Here is a 19538-nt window from a genome sequence, read left to right on the forward strand (position 1 = left end):
CGAGGACCTTAACCGCTAAGCTATCGTGCCAGGCCCAACGGACAAATTCTTCAGGTGAAGGTGACTGAGGGATACACTGCTTGCTTCGTCTCCGTGATGAGTTCATCATGAGTTTGTCAGTACTCAATCTCTGTCTCCCCCCGTAACTTTTCCTTTTTCCTTTTTTTCTCTTTAAAAAGAAGTATTGCCATCAACAGTTTTTCCTAAATCTCTTAATCTTACCCTCTTTCTCTTTCGTGGTAAAAACTGCTAAACGGCAAGTTTACCCTCTTCTGACTTTTCTTAGGAGTTTTCTTAACATTACAGAACTCTTTTCTTTTTTTTTTTTTTTTTAAGATTTATTTTATTTTTTTTATTACAAAGTCAGATATACTGAGAGGAGAAGAGATAGAGAGGAAGTGGAGCTGCCGGGATTAGAACCAGCGGCCATATGGGATCAAGGCGAGGACCTTAGCCACTAGGTTCTGTACTGTTCTGTACTGTTGGGGCTCAGAAAATGTAATCCCAAAGTGAAGTGCACAGAAACAGCTTCAGATGCAAAATTTCTCTCTGCCCTTCTATCTTGCACTTCTCATTCTCTTCCATTGTGAGCTATAGAAATCAGAATTCTCCTTCTGCCAAAGCAAGTGTTAAGATTTAAAAATTTGACCGTGGGCCCGGCGCGATAGCGTAGTGGTTAAACTCCTCTCCTTGCACGCACCCGAGATCCTATATGGTCACCGGTTCTAATTCCGGCCACTCCACTTCCCATCCAGCTCCCTGCTTGTGGCCTGGGAAAGCAGTCGAGGACAGCCCAAAGCCTTGGGACCCTGCACCTGCGTGGGAGACCCGGAAGAGTTCCTGGATCCTGGCTTTGGATTCGCTCACTTCCAGCTGTTGCGCTCACTTGGGGAGTGAACCATCGGATGGAAGATCTTCCTCTCTGTCTCTACTCCTCTCTGTATATCTGACTTTCCAATAGAAATAAATAAATCTTTTTATTTATTTATTTATTTATATTTATTTTTATTATTTATTTTTATTACTGCTTTCCCAGGCCACAAGCAGGGAGCTGGATGGGAAGTGGAGCTGCTGGGATTAGAACTGGCACCCATATGGGATCCCGGGGCATTCAAAGCGAGGACTTTAGCCGCTAGGCCACGCTGCCGGGCCCAGAAATAAATAAAATTTTTTTTTTTTTAAAGATTTATTTTATTGGGCCCGGCGGCATGGCCTAGCGGCTAAAGTCCTCACCTTGAAAGCCCCGGGATCCCATATGGGCGCCGGTTCTAATCCCGGCAGCTCCACTTCCCATCCAGCTCCCTGCTTGTGGCCTGGGAAAGCAGTTGAGGACGGCCCAATGCATTGGGACCCTGCACCCGCGTGGGAGACCCGGAAGAGGTTCCAGGTTCCCGGCATCGGATTGGCGCGTACCGGCCCGTTGCGGCTCACTTGGGGAGTGAAACATCGGATGGAAGATCTTCCTCTCTGTCTCTCCTCCTGTCTGTATATCCGGCTTTCCAATAACAATAAAAATCTTTAAAAAAAAAAAAAAGATTTATTTTATTTTTATTACAAAGTCAGATATACTGAGAGGAGGAGAGCTAGAGAGGAAGTGGAGCTGCCGGGATTAGAACCAGCGGCCATATGGGATCCAGGCAGGGACCTTAGCCACTAGGCCGCGCTGCCAAGCCCGAAATAAATAAATGTTAAAAAAAATTTTGAACCTAAGTTTCCCTTGCATTTCTGGGTAGGAAATTCTACCCCACTCCAGAAAGCTCCTGCCCCACAGTGTATTATGACTTCACGTTTAACTTTATAAGCAACTGTCAGACTGCTCCATTTCACACTGCCACCAGGAACGTGTGCTTCAATGGGTCCGCACCCTCAACAACACTGCCTTGCAGCTGAGTTTAACCATTCGTCAGGGTGTCAGCTGTGGTTTCAATCCACATTCAATGTGCATTTGATTTATGATCAGTCGGTTCTAAACTTTTTCATATGCTTACTGGCAGTTTATCTTACTTGTGACATGTCTTAAGTATTTCTTTTCCTGAAGATTTATCTACTTGAAAGGCAGAATGATGGATCCAAATCTTTCGCCCACTTTCCATGATTTCATTTATGAACTATTACATATTCTGAAATCAACATCCCTCTCCCCGCTGATGCACTTTTCCCCATTTCGTTAGGAAATGATTCCTTTTTTCAATAAACTCCACCCAATCCGTTTGTGCTGAGTGAACCTGTCGAGGCTCCTGTCTGAGTCCTCGCTAACACTCCTAGCTTGCTCAGGCCCTGGCTTTCGTCTTGCCGCAAGCGAAGGCCGGCTTTAGTGCTTCACTTCGCTCGTCTGTACCTCCCTCAAAATTTATTACTCTCTAAGTATCCCTTTTTTTACTTTTTCCATCTTGCTGATACGTCTCAGAAAAAAATTTTAAAAATGTGAGCTGGCATCTGGCAATGTGGTTGATTCTGTCTCAGAGTTCCTGGTCCTGCCTGGCCTCTGTGCTTCTAATCCAACTTCTAACTCCTGTGCGCCCCGGGCTGCAGCACGTGACGACCCAGGTACTTGGGGGAGATCTGGAGTGAGTTTTCGGGTCCTGGCTTTAGTCAAGGGGAGGGTAGGGAGAGTACCAGAGCACTTTCTGTTTCTCTGCCTTTCAACTAAAATGAAAACAAGTAAGTAAATACTTCAAAAAGTTAAAAGTGGCATTAATCAATATTATAATCACCGTCTTATCTGCAGTTAAACACATATAAGAGAACTAGCTTCATGTACTTCATATATAGCTTTAAGAGGATACTGGCATTTCCTGCTCTACTCTCCCTCCCTCCCTGCCATCCTCCTCCTTTTCTTTCAATTTCCACAACGACATGCTTTCAATTTATAACCACAAACTTAATCATTTACTAAACAGAGGATTCAACAAATAGTATGTAGAAAAAGCACTGTTCTTCAGGAGTACAGACATGAACTGTAAACAATAATCAAATCTTTAAAAATCTCAATTTCATTCCAGTACATTTTTCGGTACCCTGTATACTAGCTACCACAAGTTAGAGAAAATACATGATATTCGTCTTTGGAGGACTGGCATATTTCACTAAGCATAATGGCTTCAAATTGCATCCATTGTGTTGTGAAAGACAGGGCTTCATTCTTCGTAATCACTTTCTGTGGGAGGACCGACCAAGCTATGCATATTTTGTAGTCAAATTTTCTACATACATTTAAAATAATATACTGATATGATCTTCACAGAGCCTATTTCTGTTTAACTTACATCTTTGTAGGAAAAGTAAGCTGACTTTAAATGGTAAGATGTGTATTCAAACTGAGTTTGCAAGTTGGCAGGATTTTTTAATGGAAAAAAAAAGAGGCAACCTCCATATTCTTAAATTTAAAAAAAAAAAATGGGTATTAGATGACCCAGTAACATTCCAGTTATGGAAAAAGGCAAGCATTAGTCTTGTGAATTTTTCAAACTTTTACTTTGTGATTCCCTCAGTAGGCTATATATAAGGTCATGGCCAGTGCTGCACAGTCCCTAATATAACACTAACTAGTGCTGAGTTGTTGCTGCTTGCAAGCCATACAGGAATGTTGGTTCCATTCTTAGTTTCTCTCCTTCTTAATAAAAAAAAAAAAAAGATTTTAAGAGTTAGAGAGAAAGAGAGGATGAGAGGGAGGGAGAGAGGGAGAGAGAGAGATCGTTCATGTGCTGGTTCACTCCCCAAATAGCTGCAAAGGCCAGAGCTGAACTGGTCTGAAACCGGGATCCAGAAGCTTCCTCCAGGTCTTCCACTTGGGTGTAGGTGCCCAAAGCCTTGGTCCATCCTCTGCTGCTTTCCCAGGCAAATAGCAGTGACAATTAAAAGCGGAGTAGCCTGGACTAGCATGAGTACCCAGCCCATAAGGTATGCCAGCGCTGAGCTCACTACGCCACTGCAGTGGTCCAGTTTCTTTTCCACAACAGCTTTCTGCTAATTTGTCAAGGCAATTGCTTGGGCCCCTGCCACCCACATGGGAGATCCAGACGGAATTTTTCTGGGTCCTGGCTTTGGCATGGTCCAGTAGGGAAAAGATTTTTCTCTCTTTCTCCTCTAAGCTGATGTGCTGCCTTTTTCTTTCTGTTATTGGAAAGGCAGATTTGCACAGAGAAGCAGAAGCACAGAGATTTTCCACCTGCTGGGTCCCTCTCCGAATGGCCACAACAACCAGAAACGAGCCAAATCAAGTCAGAACCCCGTGGGGGGGACCCATGCAGGTAGATTGTCCCAAGGCTTTGGGCCACCCTGGACTACTTTCCCAGGCCACAAGCAGGGAGCTGGATGGGAAACAGAGCAGCCAAGACATGAATTGGCATCCATAAAGGATACTGGTGCGTATAGGCAGAGGATTAGCCTATTCAAGCTCAATGCTCTGCCTTTCATATAACTCTTGTGTGTGTGTGTGTGTGTGAGACTTAGGCATAACTAAGTCTTAAAACAAAATCAGTCCACTGGTTATGATCAACAATCGTGTTTTTACCAGATTTTTAACATTTGCTGTTTTTGTTTTAGTCATAAAAGTAAATACATTACACACACACACATCAGACACCTCTCTTCTGTTTCAGAATTCACAACATTTTGAAACAATGGCACCATGATCACATTATCATCTATTATCTAGAACACGTTTGAATTTCCCTAACAGTTCAAGAATTGCTTTAGAGCATTTTCTTTTAGTCCAATGTCCCATAAAGTTTCAAACACTGTGCTATATCTGGTATTTTCTGCTTCTTTTTTTGGATCTACAGCAGTCCTCTTCCCCTACCTCTTTTCTTTACAAAAGTGACTTCTGAGAGGAGAGCAGCATTAAACAAGAAAACAAAGGAAGCACGGTGCGCAACACCAAGAGAAACTGTTACTTCGAAGTTTATTTTATAGAAAGTTTAAGAAAGTTTATTTTAGCTGCTTATGCATAATTGTGAAATAGGGAAAAAAAAGAATCCTTCATAAACGGAAAGCTGAAAAAAAATTGGCATACACTTCTTTCTCAGTTAAGTCTGTTTTAGTCCTTATTCATCCCAGTTTGATGATTATTCCAGAAGTGGTAGTGTGTTTAAAAAGGGGGTGCTGGGCCTGGCGCTGTGGCCTAGTGGTTAAAGTCTTTGCCTTGAACGCGCTGGTTCTAATCCCGGCAGCCCCGCTTTCCATCCAGCTCCCTGCTTGTGGCCTGGGAAAGCAGCTGAGGATGGCCCAAAGCCTTGCAACCCTGCACCCGCGTGGGAGACCTGGAAGAGCTCCTGGCTCCTGGCTTTGGATCGGCACAGCAACTGCTGTGGTGGTCACTTGGGGAGCCAATCATTGGACGGAACATATTTCTCTGTCTCTCCTCCTCTCTTTCTCTCTATATATGTATCGACTTCGCAATAAAAATAAATAAATCTTTTTTTTAAAAAAAAAGGGGGGGTGCTGCCCCTTGCCTTACTGAGCAAACATATATAGTTTCTAGGCCATGTTGTTTGGCTTTTATCTAAAAGGTCTTAGTTCAGCAGCTCATCACCAAAGCTTGCAGACAAAAGAACTGTGATCCTGAGTGGGTGCTAACTCGACATACTAGTGGAGCTCATTGCTAAGAATGTTAGGGAGAAGACAAAACGAACAAACAGCCAAGGTGGAGACACATTCGCGTGGCCGACCTTTCCCAGCTGGAATCTCCGTCTCCGGCACGGGCTCTGACTTCTCCTCTGCATTAGACTCATCAACTTCAGCCACTGTGGTTAGCTCTGGCTCACTCTTGTAGAGTCTATAGTCTGGACCCTTGAAAGGAAGACGGGAGGTTTCAAAACAAAAGCCAAACGAAAAATCTAGACGTTTATTTTAGAATATCTACCTCAAAATCAACTCCCCGCCCCTGCCCATTTAAAAGCCCCGGCAGCTCTCTTGGATATTACACAATTAATTCATCTGTTACAACTAAACAGAAAAAAAGAGCAATTTGAAAGATTTGTAGTTGGTAAACTTTCTGTTTAAAAACTCTGAAATATTCCTCCTAGGGACAGAGCCACTGCTTTTTAACATGATGTAACTCCAGTGTATGCATCGTTATCTCGGCACATTTCCACTTAGAGGGTGCTCTGAGGCTTGTCCTAGTGATAAACTCCTGGCAGACAGCAGCAAGTCACTACCCTCAAGAGCAGCCCCATTTCTTTCTCTTTGTTTTCCTTGTACTTTAAACTTTTTAAACTTCTCTTTCCAGTTTCCAAAGGTCACTCCCCTTCTAGGGCATGGCCAAATCTGCAGCTTCATTTCTTGTACGTTTTCCTGGACTGAATGTTCATTTCTCAGCCATTTTACCGGTCCCAGGGACAACTGCTTCTGTTCTCCTTTCGCTCTAATCTACTGATGTAATAACTTCATCTCTAATATCCAGAGACAGCATATTTAAATTCAGATTGCTTCAACATGCGCAAAGTAACCATTTCATGAGCACACGAAGAAATCGAGGAATAGGAAAAATTACAAAAAATTTTAAAATGGCAATGGTGGAACAAAAAAAAATGGAAAAGGTCGAAACAAAGGGAAAAAAACACTGGTAAAAATGGAGCAACAACTTAAAAATGTTTGAATGTAAAATAAATACATTTTCAAAATAGAGGGCGTGGACGACTGAGCATTGTGTGGCTATTGCAGCCACTTACACAGTGAGATCCATTTCTTGGATATCCTTGACCTTGATGACTCTTCCTGTCTTCAGGCAGATGCACTGGGCCCCTGCTATAACAGAGCAAGGAGCTGCTGTCACTGGGCAGAGGGGGGATTATGGGAGGCTGCTCTGTAATGTCATAGGACCGAGGAAGTGGAGGACGAGGTGGGACTACTTCCTCTTCCTAAAGATTGTAGAACAGTCACCTTATTTAGATAAGCAGATTGAATTAAGCATATCGAAAATCTTTGCAATGGCATATTAACAAATGTACTCTAAGGTACTTAAAGGGATACTGTCAAGAGAAGTCTCATTCCGAGGCGAGCCAATGACTAGGTATTTTTTAAAATAGAGCTGTAGCTAGTTTTTGCCCTGAAGCTCAACACTGGAACAGGTTAATGCATTCCATTTAAGAAAAATAGAAGAATCAAAAAAGATAGTACTCTTATTTTGCCAGTTTTTGAGAGACAAATTCAAGACCATAAACTCTTCTAATGAGGTTGACAGTATCTCTTTGAAGTGGCAAATTCTTTACGCTATTTAACACACAGCTACATCTTAGCCTGCAAGTTTTTACAAAACATAAGAATGATAAATATTCAAATTGTTTTGTTTAGAAAAAGAATACAATGTTAAAGTTTCAACAGATGAAAAACCAGGAGTAACTTCTTATTCATTATGAAAGGGAAGAAGAAAACAATGTTAGAACATCAATTGACTGTATCAGTGGTTTTAAAACAGTAACGTCAACATGTTTAAAACATTTCTGCCACAAAAGTAGATTTGACTTAGTTACTTGTAATACATGTGTTAAACATTTTAAATGAAGTCACACTAGAGAAACAATCCTGACTTACCTCGTTTTTGTATTTAGCTGTTGAGAAAGGTTTTGATCCTGCCATACCTATTCAAAAAATGTTGGGAAAATGTAACTATATGAAACACAACTTTCTAAATCTACAGAAAGAATCATTTTATGTCATTTATTTTATACAAAGTGTTTCGTTTCTGTACCTTCATTCATTAATGTTTTTGGAATTTGAAACTAATTATGTTGAAACACACAAATTAAAAAATATTTTGTTTGAGCAGAATATGGAGAAATGGGTTTCCTCAGACAAAACTGCGCTAAATCTAATCTGTTTTAGATGGGCAATCTGGTTGTAGCTATGGAAAATTTCTACTCGTGGCTCACTTCTTCGGATTTATGAAGTACACGCATGTGTGTCCAGCCATATGTGCAACAAAATCCATTCCAGTATAGTCCACAACAGCAAAAACAATCTATGGATCCACTGGCATATGACCTGGATGGCTCAGAGCTCGTCTAGATCAGGGAACCTTGGGTAGCTAGCGCTGCACTGTACTGGAGGAACAGCAGACTGGAAAAATAGGCACAGCATCACATTTTGTTAGGGGGAAGAGAACCCCTAAAACCGAAACACTGAGTGTGTCCACAGTTACACGCATAGAACAGCCATCACTTTGGTGTGGGCATGGCTGGAACACTTCATTTGCACAGCAGACTGTGGCTGAGAGACCACAGGGTAAAATGCAGAGTGAGTTCACCTGTTTCTGTGGTGCCTCTTTGCTGTTTGTGTTTACTCAACCCCTCCATGACATCTTGAATTCTCCAAAGTTCTTTCTGGATCTGTGCACGCTGAATTCCTGCTGATTCAGTCTATCAGTGAAAATGGACAGACCACATATAGGAACATATCTTTAAAGTCAGAAATTCCACTAACTGTTTTAAAAATCAGAATTGTGCTGTACAGTTTTAAGAATACTCATTGTGACTTGTGGAATCCTCTTAAGTTTATAACTCCAGTTGCAAAGATAAAAGATCAAAGTTGAAAAATAATTTAATTTTAGAGTTAAAGGTACTGTTTAACACTTTATGTCTATAAAAAACTTTTCCTCATGTTATTCACGATCTCAGGACACACAACATCAGAAGAAATTAAAGTTAAAAAATCCCCCTCCCTGCCCCACCAAGCAACTTCTGAAGGAGAAAAATAAGCCAACAGAATTCTAAGTTATATTAGTCTAGTATACACAGGGCGCAAATACGACCCACTCTTCATGGTTTTAGGAATCTGTTGAGGACCTTGGATGGGAGGGAGGGGAGGGCAGAAAGAACAGAAGGTAGAAAGAAGGAGAAAGACAGCTAGTAAAATAGACTCAGATGAATTCTGACAGGATTAAAAAGTATTTGAAAGAATTTTTCTATAATGGACTTTTTCATTATTGCTTTTATTGTTATATTCACTTTTTTACTTTAATATCCACATCATGTCTTCAGTTTAATACTCCCATTGGAAACCAAAGTAAGCTTATTTGAGTTTTCTCTAAGACTCTATTAAAACTCTTTGGCTCTTCTTGATAAATCACCAAATGATCTAAAAAAAATATTTCTTTCATTGTCTCTGAGATTTTAATAACTAAAAATAAAAAGTATTTTAGTAGCAAGCTAAAAAGTGTTCTGAGGGGGTAGAAATATGTTGTCAAGTCAATGCCCAGAAGCTTAAAAAGCATGAACCAATGCTGCTTCAGAAAGGCATCACATAGGCTTAGTCATCTGGATTTCCCAAGCCATGGGCTGGAAGCAGCAAGCAGAAGGTGGCAGCGCTGAGCGCAGGGACACGTAGGGAGGATGAACTGCAAAGACCAGTTACAACTCTATATAGACTGTAGTACTTCTGTTGTAATCCAACACACTAATAATGACCTTGAAAAAGAAAATCTGAAACACTTATTTAAAATCTGAGTTCTCCTTTCTATGAGTAACTACTCATGTCCTTCATTTATTTTTCTAATGGATTCACCAAACCAGAGATAAAATTCCTTTCCATTCTAGATATATTTGTAAGTCAAGGACACCTTTCCCCAGTGTGTCTGCTAACTGTCCATGCTACCTTACTTAGGGAATACCTTTTAAGTTCAATAAAGCCAAACTTTGTCAAAAAATGTAGATAGTAGGTATGTGGCTAAGTACATTTCAGGTCATGGATTGTACATTTCCTGCTCTTAGTGTCAACAAATAATGCTTAGGTCTGTAATGTTCGTCTCTGTAAGTGCATGAGGAAGCATTTTAGTCCCAGTAAGCCCAGACACTGATACCACCTTTTAGCAATCCAAGTGGCCAACAGTGAGGTTTCCAGACAGTTATGCTCTCCTAATACTCTTATTTTGTCCTACTAACCTATGTTTTTTATTACTTTAGCCCTGTTTCTGTTAAATTTACATGTTTACTGTTTAACCATATGTAGTATCTTATCTACAACTGGCGCTATTCTGAGCATTCAAAAAAATCACCATATTTAATCCTCAATAGCCTTGCTACTATGAAGGGTAGGGTAAATTATTTATTTATATTAAAAATTCTTTTGATGTAAGATGAAGAGGTTTTGAGCTTTCCATAGGTATAGTTCCAAAAGACAACCACACTTTTCTCACTCCCTTACTCTCCTTTAAAACCCCTCCTTTTCCATATCTTCATCAGTTTCTACAAAGACATAATTTTTTTTAAAGATTTATTTATTTTTATTGAAAGGCAGATATACAGGGAGGAGGAGACAGAGAGGAAGATCTTCTGTCTGGTGGTTCACTCTCTATGTGCCTAAAACCGCTGCAGCTGAGCCAATCCAAAGCCAGGAGCCGGAGCTCTTCCAGGTCTTCCCCATGCGTACAGGGTCCCAAGGCTTTGAGTCGTCCTCCAGTGCTTTCCCAGGCCACAAGCAGGGAGCTGGATGGGAAGCAGGGCTGATGGGATTAGAACCGGCGCCCGTATGGGATCCCGGGCATGCAAAGCAAGGACTTTTACCACTACACTATTGCGCCGGGCCCACAAAGACAATAATTTTTAAAAATTTTTAAAAAAATAATTTTTTAAAAAAAAGATTTATTTTATTGGAAAGTCAGATTTACAAAGAGAACGAGATACAGAGAAAGAGATCTGTCATCTGCTGGTTTTCTCCCCAAGTGGCCAGAATGTCTGGAGCCAAGCAGATCCAAAGTCAGGAGCCAAGAACCTCTTCTGGGTCTCCCATTTGGGTGGCAATCCTTTGGGTCATCCTGTAGCACTTTCCCAGGCCATAAGCAGGAAGCTTGTGGGATGGGAAGTAGGGCAGCTGGAATACAAACCGGCACCCATATAATAACAGGGCAAGGATTTAGCCACTAGGCTATTGTGGTGGGCCCACAAAGACACAATTTCAATCCACTCTATATTCACAGGTTTAATTTACCACTAATCATAATATTCAACAGGTACAATGTAGTAAGACCAAAGTTCCACTACAGTGTAAACACAGGCTAAAAAGATTAAGAGGCAGGTATTATTAACATTTTCATTTCCTAGTTGTGGAAACTGAGGCACAAAGTTACTATACAACTGATTTAAGTTTGCCTGTGAAATGCTATGCTGTCATTCACAGTGGTGTGGGATGGGGTAGCGCCTTTTAGTTCTTGTTCCCTCCCCCCCAAAAGTCTTAACTATTTGGGGTCTTTATTGTACTTTAAAAATACTGTAGCACTCTTTAAAAAAAAGTTCTTTGGAGATTTGATTGAAATGGACTTATATTTATGGGATGAATTGTCATCATGTTGATGCTAACCAGGCCATTGACGACCATGGTGCACCACAATTAAACCTCTCCGTTCATTCAGGTTTTTCCTTATGCCCTATAAAATTAATAAGTTTTCATGATAAATACTTTTCCTTAGGTCAAACCAGTATTGACAAGCCACTCTGGCCAACGATCCCTTTTTGAATGGCCTGTGAGCCATTGGGGGCCCCGCATCATAGCACCGCATGTTAAGTCACTGCTTGCAATGCCAGCATCCTCTATCAGGTGTTGGTTTGGGTCCTGGTTACTGTTTCTGATCCAGCTCCCTGCTAACATGTTTAGCAAAGCAATGGAAGCTGATGCAAGTGCTTGGGCTTTTGTCGACTATGTGGGAGATCTAAATGGAATTCTTGGCTCCTGGCTTTGGCCTGGACAATGGTTGGCTATTGCAGCCATTTGGAGAGCGAACCAGCAGATACAAGATCTCTTTCTTTCAAATAAATAAAGAAATCTTTGATGAATTTTGTTTGTGGATAAATTCTTCCTGCCCCACTCCATCAAATGATATGTGACAGAATATATACCTGCAATGCCTAAAATATTTAATATCTGGCCTAACACATAAAAAACTTGCTGACAGATATCTGGGTTATATCTTTGTTCTCCACAGGCTGTTGTCCTAGTGTATTTAGCATCTTGTTTTTGTTGCTAGTGATGTGGTACCTTAACTGTGCAATAGAGGAGTCCCACCTGTATGTGGTTTATTTTCTGTGAGTTAACCTTTCCGACCGTCAACTTACTATTCTACTGAGTCTGTTTAGCCCACAGGCTTTCGAAACAAAGGGTAACATTTACACAGCATCATAAGCATAAAGGGACTTTAAAATTTTCTTTTTCTTTCTTTTTTTTTAATTTTATCTTCTGACTGCTCAAGGCTAGTATGTCTTTTTTTTTTTTTAAGATTTATTTATTTATTTTTATTGGAAAGGCAGACACACAGAGAGCAGGAGAGACAGAGAGGAAGATCTTCTGTCTGGTGGTTCACTCCCTATGTGCCTAAAACCGCTGCAGCTGAACCAATCTGAAGCCAGGAGCCTGGAGCTTCTTCTGGGTCTCCCATGCGGGTGCAGGGTCCCAAGGCTTTGAGTTGAGTTATCCTCTACTGCTTTCCAGGCCACTAGCTAGGGAGCTGGATGGGAAGCAGGGCTTGCCTGGACTTAGAACCAGCGTACCCATATGGGATGACATGGGAGTTCAAGGAGCAAGGACTTTTATCCACTGCCATACTTGCGCCGGGCTCTCACATTTCTCTCAACATCTATATTACCTCTCCATTAATCACAGCCACATTCTAGCGAGACAGGTATTAATAGATAGGAAAACAAATCCTGGAACTTTATTCCAAACTGCCTGTTTACAATTTGGATTCTTAAAAGCAAGTAGGAAGGTATAGGAAGAATAGGGCTCTGTATGGCAGCCTGGAAGCAAAAGTCCTTGTCTTGCCTCCCCTGTCACCCCATGTGGGCGCTGGTTCATGTCTTGGCTGCTCCCCTTCCCATCCAGCTCCCCACCTTTGGCCTGAAACAGCAGTAGAGGAAGGCCCAAAGCCTTGAGGCCCTGAACCCGCAAGAGTCCCTGAGGAGGCTCCTGGCTTCGAACTGGATCGGCTCCGGCCATTGTGGCCGCTTGGGGAGTGACGGATGGAGGGTCTTTCTCCTTTTCTCTGTGGATCTGACTTTCCAATAAAAATAAGTAAATCTTTAAAACAAACAAAAGTAAATAAATAAATAAAGACAAATATCCATTTTTTGATAAATTTACATAATTCAATGCTTCAGTGCCAAGTGATACAGAGTCTTGTCAAGACAATGAAGTTACATTTAAAGAAGCTGCTGGGAAGGCCGAGACACCGAGACGCAGCATAGAACACTCAAGGGCTGACCCGATGCCGGGGAAGAGAGTACTTTAAACCAGGGGAGTAACATACTTAGTGAGATACTACGATTCCTCTCATTAAAACATATTCAACTTCATTTTTCAGGTGGCCATTGTAAACATTGTTTTATGCACTAAATCTAATGGTATAGCATTCATCAAAACCAGGTAAAATGATGTAAAAATATAACCTTTTTGTACCTGTACTTCACCAAGGCGATCCAGCTGTTCTTGCATCTGGTTCCTGGAAACTGTCACATCATATTCTAACTTATCATATTCTCTCCATGCTCGCTCTAGCTCCTAAAAATCAGAGTGCGATTACTTTACCATAAACACTACAATTATAATTTTCTGCTAGATTAAAAAAATTATGTCATGTATAGTGGACAAAATAAAAAAGTTTATCATTTATCTTTTTATACACATTTTCTCCTTTCTAATCAATTCAACTACAAATTACTGAAGTTCAGTTTTTATTATTGTATTGATATTGTATTCAAACTTACTAAAAGCTACAATATACCATAATTATCATTTATTCATTTATGACAACCGATTATTCGAATTGATTCCATTGCTGAAAAAGTATTACGATGAAGAAAATTTCCTAAAATGCAGAAGAGGCATAAATCAAGCATTTTTCAAGTTTTCTATGAATAAAAGCATGACATACCTTGTGCTTTATCAACATTGAATTTTCGACAACACAAGAAACTTGATGACTTAGAATGTACGGTAATAGAAACAAAACAAATTTAGCTTGCTATATGAACTATACAGATAATACTTTAATAATATGTAGTATTTAAATATAATATACCTAATGTTTATATTTAATATACATATATATATTTTTAAGAAACTAAAGTGGACCTGGCATACTGGCTGAGTGGCTTAATCCTAGCCTTGCAAGTACCAGGATCTCACAGTGGCACCAGTTTGTTTCCTGGCCGCTCCACTTCCCACCCAGTTCCCTGCCTAGGGCCTGGTAAAGCAGTAGAGTGACGCAAAGCCTTGTAACTCTTAAAATTACAGGTTAGGCAATAGTTCTCTGAGTAAAAAAGAAGATAATTTTATGTTGTAAAATTAAGAGAGTGAGTTAATTTTTCATCATGCAACCATATGAATTACCTTGAAAGCTGAGGAAAACCAGTCACACAGCATATATCATATGGTAATACTTGAGTATAAAGTTCAAAAACAGGCAAAGCTCACTCACTGACAATTTGAAAATCAGGTAGGACTGTTTCTGGGAGACCTGCTGGCGTGCTAGTTACACGACCTAATGTTATCAAGACACCTCATCTGTATACTTGTCTGAGAATATGTTATATACCAAGGAAGGTTACCAGAAAAAGTGTGTGGGAGGGAAGGAGGATTGCTACAGGAATTGCAGGAGTTTTTTTTTTTTTTTTTTAAACTCTAACTTAGTGTAAATTTAGAAGGTGGCATAAGTGAATTTCATTATAGGTTATTACTTTTAATTCTATACTGATATAAGACTTAGCCACTGGGGGGAGGAGGGAGAACTTTAAGTAGGTCTAAAATGAAATCACAGATACTTAAAAAAAAAAAAAAATCAACCAGGACTACATAATATTCAAATCATAGAACTATAACACATTCATATTATGATCTTTGTTAAAAAGAGTTAAGACTAATGATACATCAACAGGTGTCAAACATAATGAGATCTTTCTTTTTCTTATCCAGAACTAATGGCAGATTAAAACAAAATCTACTCAGAGGAATGGTTACACAATACATTGAAACAAAATCTCAATTTCTTCCTCTTGTAGTTCACTACCAAATGCCTTCTAGTTGTTTGTTTTTTAAGACTTAAAAAAAAATGCTTAACAATTACATTAAAGGTATAGAGACAAAAGCAGACAGAGATCTCGTTATCCATTGGTTCCTTTCCCCAAGTGACTGCAAACAGCTAAAGCTGTGCCAGGCCAACACAAGGAGCCAGAATTCTTTCCAGGCCTACTGCCTGGGTTTGGGGGGCAGGAATCCAAGTACGTAAGCCATGATGGGCTGCCTCCTAGGGCATGCATTAGCAAGCAGCTGGATAGCAGGGCCCTGAAGCCAGGCACTCTGATATGGGGTGTGGGCCCCCCATGCAGCGACATTACTGCACCATACGCCGTCTTCCTGCCTCTCACTTAATGCAAGCTAGGCTGCAATCATGCCTTTTTTGATGCTACAAATTACTATGCACTACCAAGTCTTGGAAAATTAAGGCACAGTAATATTTAAGTTGTATAGGCAACGACTTTAGCTGCTAGGCTATTGCACCTTTCTAACTTTTCTCTCCAAACAAACAAACAAACCTTTTTTAAAAATAAAGGAGTATTGCATGATAGTTCATGGATGTAGACTGACCTTTTTATAAAAATACAAGTTTGTAGGGCCCGGCGGTGTGGCCTAGCGGCTAAAGTCCCCGCCTTGAAAGCCCCGGGATCCCATATGGGCGCCGGCTCTAATCCCGGCAGCTCCACTTCCCATCCAGGTCCCTGCTGGTGGCCTTGGAAAACAGTCGAGGACAGCCCAAAGCCTTGGGACCCTGCACCCGTGTGGTGGACCTGGAGGAGTTTCCTGGCTCCTGGCTTTGGTTTGGCGCAGCACCAGCTGTTGCGGTCACTTGGGGAGTGAATCATCGGACGGAAGATCTTCCTCTCTGTATATCTGACTTTGTAATGAAAATAAAATAAATCTTTATAAAAACAAACAAAAAATACAAGTTTGTAGCTATATCCATGATTTCCAATAACTCTTTAAAATATTGAGAAGATGTGAGGAATTTGAACACATTAGCAACTTATGTCCAAGGCAATTCATATGTTCTGCTTCCATTACCTATATACCAGTGAGTGTATAGTCTAGAATGTAAAATTTTGGTTTACTCATGGCCTTCCTGTCCAGAATCCAGTTTGGAACATAAACGAGTGTAACAGAAGTCAACCATTACTTAGTAACTGCTCAGACCCAGGTTATTTCCCTGCCTCTCGGTTTGTCAGTTTTCCCACGGTCTCTTTGTCACAGGGATATATAAGGGGAGGCGTGTTTGGTGCAGGGAACAGGATGCCACTTGGGATGCACTCACTTCATAATTGAGTGCCCGGTTTGAGCCCAGGCTCCTTTGCCTCCCACCTAGCTTCCTGTTGGCATGCATACTGGGAGGGAGGTCAAGTTCTTGGGTCTCTACTAACCACAGGGATTCCATGCTCCTGGCTTCAGCTTGGCTCAGTCCCCCTCACCCTCTCTCTCTCTCTCTGTCTCTCTCTCTCTCTCCCTCTCTCTCCCTCTCTCTTTCACTCACTCACACACACACACTTTGCAATGAGTAACTGTTTAAGCTGCCTGTCAGCATATATTCAGGATGACTAGGGCCTTTTTACCTCAGACTGTTCAGTAAGAGAATTTAGATTTGGTTCTAAGTCCCAGAAAGTTTTGTGATCACACAGATAGTAAGAGGGAACAGAAAGCACAGGTGTTGTAGAACGTAGCAGCTGCTGGTTTAGGGACCGACTCTGTTCTGTATTAGGTCATCTTGGCAAACCTCAGCTGCCTCATCTGTGTGGCAGAGACAAGAATGATTCTAAAATGAAAATGATCTTTACATTTATGTTGCTCAGCTTTTATTATATTGAGTCTATGAAATACATAAAGTGGTAAGCTCACTGTGCTGCGTTTTCTCATTTCCGATGTACGAACAGCACCAGTGCCACCTGCTCCTTGAGTTGCTGAGAACAAAGGCTGTGCTTGCGAGAGTTTCTGATCAATTTAGAGACAAGTTTTAAAAGGTGAATTTCCCCCAGAGAGGTGACCACAGTGGCTGTCTGGAGACACCACATCCCTTTTTGCTCACTTGGTTTCAACAAAGTGTAGCCCGGCCCCTGGCGGTGCCATGCTTTGGCCCATCAGCTAAGGCGGCCTGCACTGGGACCTGTCTCAGAAGAGCGTTTTCTTCTTTCCTGTCTCCTTCTTCCCACTCTCTGCTTTCCAGAATCATTTTCTAAGCAAACTGTGCAAACACACACCCGCACCTCAGGCTTTGCTTTTCAGAGGAGGATGTGCACTGTGGGTTCACAGCCTGTGCTAAGGGGAGATGCAGCATTGTGATTCAGAAAAACACACAGGGACCTCTGCTTTGCCGGGTGACCATAAACGAGTCCTAGTCTCCTGTACCTACGTGGCCTACCTGGAGAACCGGAGGAGCTCTCTGAACTGAAGCTGTGCTCCGTGGGACTCAGCTTTGACCCACCATTGTGAACTCACAAGGAAAGAATCAGAAAACCCTCCCAAATTTATCCTGCAGAAATTTACCTCAAACTGAAATATACTCAGCACGCCCAAGTGCCAGCTACACATCCGGTATCAAGTTTGGCACACACTAACATTCATAGCTGAAGCTGCGAGCCTAAGTAAGTTCAGAAAAAAGCATGAACAGTACAGTTTGTACTGTGTGCAGTAAGACAGGTCTCAGAAGAAAATTTCCAGCGGGTTGGTTCTAGCTGCTGATTAGCATTGATGGCAAGCAAAGAGACCCCAGGGTAGTGGTTATATAGGGTAACAAGCAGAAAGGGGGATACTCAAACAAGATTAATTTCTGTTCAGGGATTCTCATCAGGGCTGGAGAACACCTTGGGACGGAGCATCAGATTCGAAGCTGACTGATGAGATTTAAATCACTGAATCCCACTGGTGAGCAAAGGACTTTTCTAAATTGGAGTTTCAAGAACAGAGACCAAACGTCAGTGGTTTAACTATAGCAGTGTGACCCCCTATGCTGCCTCGCCTCAGCTGTCCCAGAGCCACTGAGCCTCCCAATAGCTTCCGAGTATTGACAGCTTAGCCCCATTTCCCTCTCTAATTTCATAGTCTCCATCCTCAAGGGAAATCCCTTATGCCACCGGCTGGTAGTTGAGCCTGTCCACACCCATCCCTACCCACTCATCGCTGCGCTGTGGCCCCAGGGTGCTGTCCTCTGCGACTACTCTCCACTTGCTCCTTCTTCCTGTTCCAGTTATTATCAGCTCACAGACTATTTCCCTGCATGAGACATGGTTCATGATTCTAAGGAGCTCACAATGGAAAGGACAATAGAAATTTTACAATTCAGTTGGGGTGGCACCACGGCTCAACAGGCTCATCTTCTACCTTTAAGCACTGGCATTCCATATAGATGCCGTGTCTTGGCTACCTTCCAGCTCCTTGTTTACGGTCTTGGAAACCAGCAGAGGATGGCCCAACTCTTTGGGACCCTGAAACTATGTGGGAGACCCACAAGAAGCTCCTGGCTCCTGGATTTGGATTAGCTAAGCCCCAGCTATTGCAGTCACTTGGGGAGTGTGCCAGTGGTTGGAGGATCTTTTCCTCTGTCTCTCCCTCTCTCTCTCTGAATCTGCCTTTCCAATAAAAATAAAAAACTAAAAGATTTATTTTTATTGGAAAGGCAGATTTATAGAGAGAAGGAGAAACAGAGAGAAAGATCTTTCATCTGCTGGTTTACTCCCCAAGTGGTCACAATGGCCAGTGCTGCGCCCATCTGAAGCCAGGAGCCTGGAACTTGCTTCCGGGTCTCCCACGTGGGTGCAGGGTCCCAAGGCTTTGGGCCATCTTCTACTGCTTTCCCAGTCACACATAGGGAGCTGGATGGGAAGTGGAGCAGCTGGGACACAAACCAGTAACCTAGTGCTTCCAAGATAAGGACTTAGTCACTAAGCCATCATGCTAAGCCCAAAACCAAATTTTACAAGTCTATAAATAACACACTGTATAGTTAAGGAACTGGAACTAGATAAAGGAATTTAATTTAGGGCTTTGAAGGCGTACAATGTTGAGATTCTGGTCTCTCTTGCCTTGGAAAGGGCTGTCTGAGGCCACATGATCTGTGCACCTTCACAGGGTCAGCGGCTCCCTAACGAGCCTCCCAGAGGCACAGGCCAGGTGTGCTAGGGGCTTTCTGGAACAGTGCCTTGTGTTAGGCAGGAGCTTTAAACATGAGCAAAATGATCACATCAGAGCATTTCCAAAGCAGACTGAACACAAACACTCAGCTGAGAGGTTCTGATAAGACTTTCAAATTTGGCAATCCAAACACTCTGCTATAAAGTTACAGGACTATGGGTCAAAAAGTTGTGGCTGTTGTTATTTCTTAGGCAAACTTGTCACCTGAACTCAATCACAACATAGCTATGAAACAGTAATGGTGATGGTGCCACATTTAAAAGCTCTTCATAGATGCCTTTTATGGAACTGGCTGGTTCAATCATCATTTCCCTAAAATTATCTAAATGACCTAAATTTCATGAAATATTTATTTTCCTAAAGCAATTGGTTTCAACGTAAAA

The 19538-nt window shown here is 41.7% G+C and overlaps 1 protein-coding gene across 5 annotated transcripts in view; it reads right to left on the minus strand.

Annotated features, from left to right (window-relative positions):
* Positions 1-19538, minus strand: part of PLEKHA5 (pleckstrin homology domain containing A5) — a 197355-nt gene that overhangs the window by 13273 nt on the left and 164544 nt on the right. For 4 of the 5 annotated variants that reach the window (XM_058655779.1, XM_058655778.1, XM_058655781.1 and 1 more), the window contains 4 exons: positions 13381-13482; positions 8246-8357; positions 7534-7580; positions 5670-5790 (listed from right to left, as the gene is read on the minus strand). In XM_058655779.1, coding sequence (XP_058511762.1) covers positions 5670-5790; positions 7534-7580; positions 8246-8357; positions 13381-13482 — 382 coding nt within the window. Of the gene's footprint in view, positions 1-5669; positions 5791-6671; positions 6861-7533; positions 7581-8245; positions 8358-13380; positions 13483-19538 lie in introns of all 5 variants that reach the window. The other variant, XM_058655782.1, reaches the window with a different exon arrangement.

This window comes from Ochotona princeps, chromosome 27 (assembly GCF_030435755.1).
Source record: "Ochotona princeps isolate mOchPri1 chromosome 27, mOchPri1.hap1, whole genome shotgun sequence".
NCBI classification, from domain to species: Eukaryota; Metazoa; Chordata; class Mammalia; order Lagomorpha; family Ochotonidae; genus Ochotona; species Ochotona princeps.